Source organism: Camelus ferus, chromosome 9 (genome assembly GCF_009834535.1).
Source record: "Camelus ferus isolate YT-003-E chromosome 9, BCGSAC_Cfer_1.0, whole genome shotgun sequence".
Classification (NCBI taxonomy): Eukaryota; Metazoa; Chordata; class Mammalia; order Artiodactyla; family Camelidae; genus Camelus; species Camelus ferus.
The window spans coordinates 16,967,205-16,971,175 of NC_045704.1; the positions used below are offsets into that span (position 1 = coordinate 16,967,205).

The following is a 3,971-nucleotide window of genomic DNA, read 5'->3' on the forward strand; positions in this document are numbered from 1 at the left end:
GCTTGAGTAGCGGCCCTTGGCTGGCATTGGGAACCCAGTTTTCAGCAGGGTTCTCATCGCTCCCTGGAAGAGCGGCTCTGCTGCCTAAACTGTTTGTGCAAACGATGTTGTTGATGCTGAACACCTGTTTTCTTCTGGGAGTCTGGAATCCCGGCACACGCTAGACAGGGGATGCTTACGTGGTCACCTCCCCAGCAACAGCCCCGGCACTGGGTCTCAGAGGAGCTTCCCTTGCAGGCAACGTTTCACACGTGTTACCACTCACCGCTGGGGGAATTAAACTCAGCCTGGGTGACTCCCCTGGGAGAGGACTCTGGGACGCCTTCACCGGGTTTCCTCTGGACTTCGCCCCTTGTGCCTTTTTCCTTTGCTGATTTTGCCTTTCATGATAATAAATCACAGGGGTTTTTTTTTTTTACAACTTATTCTTTAATTAGCAACCTTTGGGGGCGGGGAGAAGTCACATCAGGACTTAAAAGCAAAGGCAGAGACCCCCACACCAGCTGGTTTTTCCTGGTCAGGCTGGAGCAGACCCACTACATCCTGGTCCCAGGCTGGTTTGATTGCAAACGGTCTTCACTTCATCCGAGGGCCTAGCTCCAGTGAATTCAAAATCATAGCTTTGAGTACAACTATATACTGAGTTTTGAGTCCCCCCAGCAAATCCCTGGACATGGGGGTGGTCCTGGGGACCCTAACATACCCTCTTCTCCTCAGAACTTGTCACCATTGGCCATCCTGTCATATTTTAGTTATTTACCTTGTTTATTGTCTCCTCCCCCTAACCCGCCCCGCCAGGCCCACCCCTACCACCTTCTTGGTCTCTGCAGGTTCCCAGCGTCACCCCACACAGACCCACAGAAGATCCTGGGAGAATATTTGCTGAATGACAACTGTAACAGCTTTATTTCTAAAGCTGGAGTCCCTCCCTGGGCTTGTGATGGGAAGGGGGTCTTTGTCCAGAGCGGCAGAGCCATGCAGGACAGGGGTGAACAGGCATGGGGCGGCTGGCTCGGGAGGCTGGCAGGTCCTGGAAGACCCCTCACACAGGTTCCATCTGCAGCTCCTCCCCCTCCACGGCCTCGGTCTGGTGGAAGGCGGCGTGGGAGCCGATGACCACGAGTGTGGCTCCTGCAGGAAAACGGGCAGTTCAGGGCCTCGCCCCCGCTCCTGGTCCCCACTGCCCACTGCTCTACCCAGACCCTGTACTCACCTAGGACCCAGAAGACGGCGGAGCCGGCACCAGCTAGCCAGAAGAAGGGAAAGGAGACAGCCCCGGCCAGAGCATACTGGTGGGCTGGGGTCACCTCTCGGCCTGGCGGGGGTCAGAACGGCATTAGGGCAGCTGTTTCAAAACTCATGCCCTCTTCCAGAGGAACCCATGATGTCCCCTAACAATCTGGTGTCACAAGTTCCTAGAGCCTCAGCATCTAAACTCCTGCCAAGGCCCTCCAAGTCCTGGCCCCACCCATTTCTCCCACAGCCCCACCCACTCTCCCCTGGAATACAGCATGCCTTCCTCGGCCCTTCACCCTCTGCCCTTCAACCCCACTTCTGCTAGGAAGTTCCCAGCCTCCGTCTCCCTCCTCTTCCCCCGATTACAGCTCTCCAGCTCCAACCTGCACTCACGTAGACCTGGAGTCTCAAACTGGTGGCCCAGAGGCCAAGTCTGACCTGCAGATGCGTGTTTTGAGTCTGCATATTATTCCACAAGAATTTGATTTGATTTGTGGCTGACCAAGAAACTGAATGATTTCACATAATACTCTGTATCCACGGATGGAAACCCACGGATCATTGTACTATACTATTTTATAAAAGGGACTTGAGCATCCTTGGATTTCGGTATCTGCCAGGGACCCTGGAACAGGCGAGGGACGGCTGTATAGATATCTGGCTTCTTGTGGCAGACTGGAAGGGCAGGTCTGTATGCCTTGGTGGCAGCAGAGGCTGAAGCCAAGCTGTGCTTAAACTCCATGCCTTGTGCTTGCCCAACACGCCCCTCCACCCAGCCCACCTCTGTTATGTACATAACTGGCAGGCTTCTGAAGGATTCTGTCTTAGGTGCACCTGTTTGTCTGATCCCAACTCCCCCTTATCCCTACTCCAAACCTTCAGCCTCCCCTAGTTGGAAACTCAGCCTCCATTTTCTTCCCAATAGTGCTTGGTGCCAGTCTGGGACCACATGAGACACAGTCCTCAGCTTCCCCCTCTGAGAAGTCCCATCATGTTTCTACTCCCAACCCAGGAAGCAGGAGAGGACAGAACTAGGCCAGTGTAAGGTCGCCACCTGGTGTCCGGTGTGGGTACCAGCAACTGATGCTTTTGGCAAGAGGTGAGGGAGGGAGAGGGAAGAAAGGTTTAAGGGACAGGGCTAAGTGGAGAGTGGGCTCTGGGGTATCTTCTGGGCTTGGGGAATAGCAACTTGGGAGGCTGAGAGTGGGTGGGAGCATCAGGTTGTATGAGACTTTAAGGGATCTAGTGTAGATCTAGGCTTGGGGCACCCTTGGGTTCAAAAGGAATTAGGTTTGGGCTCTAAGGCTTGCATTCCAACAGACCAGGATTTGAGGAGACTGGGCAGGGGATTTCTCACCAAACAGCACAAACTTGGACTGCAACGTGCGCAGATAGAGGATGTAACAGGCGCCAAAGAAGACAGCCAGAGCTACCAGCAGCATGGGGGATGTCACCCTGGAGGAGGACAGGGAGGCATCGGTCAGGCTGCTGGGGCTGGGTCAGACACGGGGGCCCGACCTACACCAGTGGATAGCAGGCTACATCCTTGGGGCCAGGCAAGGCTAGGTCACATCTGGTCACACTGCATCCTGGCCAGGCTATGGGGGAGTAGGGACTCGGCTCTTCAGTAAAAAGGTGCCGCAGAGCTCTCTCATAGGGGCGGGGCCTGGCCAGTGAGAGGAGGGCCAGGATAGTGAGGGCGCGGCCGGCCAGTGCCGGCCGGTCAGCCTGGTGGGGGCTGGAGAGGCACTCACACACAGTACAGGATGAGGCCCAGGAACACGAACACATAGTTGCTCTGGTAGTACTCCACATTGCGTACGAGGCGCTGGCACAGCTCGCCCAGGTTGCGGGGCCGTGAGAAGCGCCGCTGGTCCACGAACGAGCCCCAGGGCCGGATGGTCGCACGGCGCCGCTCTAGCCACTCACGGCCCGCGCCAGATGGAATCAGTTTCGGCAGCAGGGTCCTAGCGGGTGCAGAGCCAGATCAGCGGCAGACAGGATGGAGCCCGGAACCCTGCGCAAGGAGGGGACCGAGGGGGGCCCGGACTCCGGGGTTCTTGGGGGGATAAGGCCCCAAACTCCTGGATCCCAGGGGAGGAACAGACTGAGGGCCCAGACTCCAGAGTCCTCGAAGAGGACATAAGGGCCCAGACTCATGTGTCTGGAGGCCCAGATTCCTAGGACCCCAGGGAGGAGGGGGCGGGGACCCAAGACTCCCGTATCTCGGTCGTGGGTGCTAGATCTGGCTTGCTCACGTGGCGCTCAGCCCTTCCGCCTCCGCATCCTTCTGCTGGTCCTTCTCGGTTGCCATGTCTGTGTTGTGAGGGGAAGAACCGCTGTAACGAGCCTGGGGCCCTGCAGAACCCGCCGGCCCCGCCCGAGCCCGGCTTTACCAGCTGAGCGGGAGCGGACGTGGCGCCGTTCGGGAGCCGCTGGGAGCTGTAGTTCTGCCGCCGAGCATTGTGGGAGTTGTAGTCCTGATGCAGTCAGGGAGAGTGAGAGCCATGATGGTGTGGCTCGCGAAGCACATGGGAGATGTAGTCGAGTAAAGCGACGCTGAGCGTCTCTGGCATTGTGGGAATTGTAGTTTCAGAAGCTGGACTTGTGAAGTCGGGGAAGGTAGTGTGCCAGGAGTCAGGGTGTTATGGGAGCTCCAAAGTCAGAAGCAGGAGCTCTAAAGGTAGAAGCAGACGTTGTGTACTGTCCTGTGCAGGGTAAAATGGGGACTGTGT

The 3,971-nt window shown here is 57.1% G+C and overlaps 1 protein-coding gene across 1 annotated transcript; it reads right to left on the reverse strand.

Annotated features, from left to right (window-relative positions):
* Nucleotides 1-878: 878 nt before the first annotated feature.
* Nucleotides 879-3,679, reverse strand: RABAC1 (Rab acceptor 1). The gene is made up of 5 exons (XM_014550924.2): nt 3,495-3,679; nt 2,991-3,203; nt 2,594-2,691; nt 1,214-1,315; nt 879-1,131 (listed from the first exon to the last, which is right to left on the reverse strand). Exons 1-5 carry the CDS (start codon nt 3,548-3,550, stop codon nt 1,043-1,045), a joined length of 558 nt encoding a protein of 185 aa, XP_014406410.1. The 5' UTR covers nt 3,551-3,679; the 3' UTR covers nt 879-1,042.
* Between the last annotated feature and the right edge of the window lie 292 nt (nt 3,680-3,971).

Coding starts and splice junctions, on each gene's coding strand:
- RABAC1 (XM_014550924.2), bottom strand. CDS start 3,550: ATGGCAACCGAGAAGGACCAGCAGAAGGATGCGGAGGCGGAAGGGCTG. Junction 2,692..2,990: donor GGCCTCATCCTGTACTGTGT/GTGAGTGCCTCT, acceptor GTCCTCCTCCAG/GGTGACATCCCCCATGCTGC. Junction 1,132..1,213: donor CGCCGTCTTCTGGGTCCTAG/GTGAGTACAGGG, acceptor GTTTTCCTGCAG/GAGCCACACTCGTGGTCATC.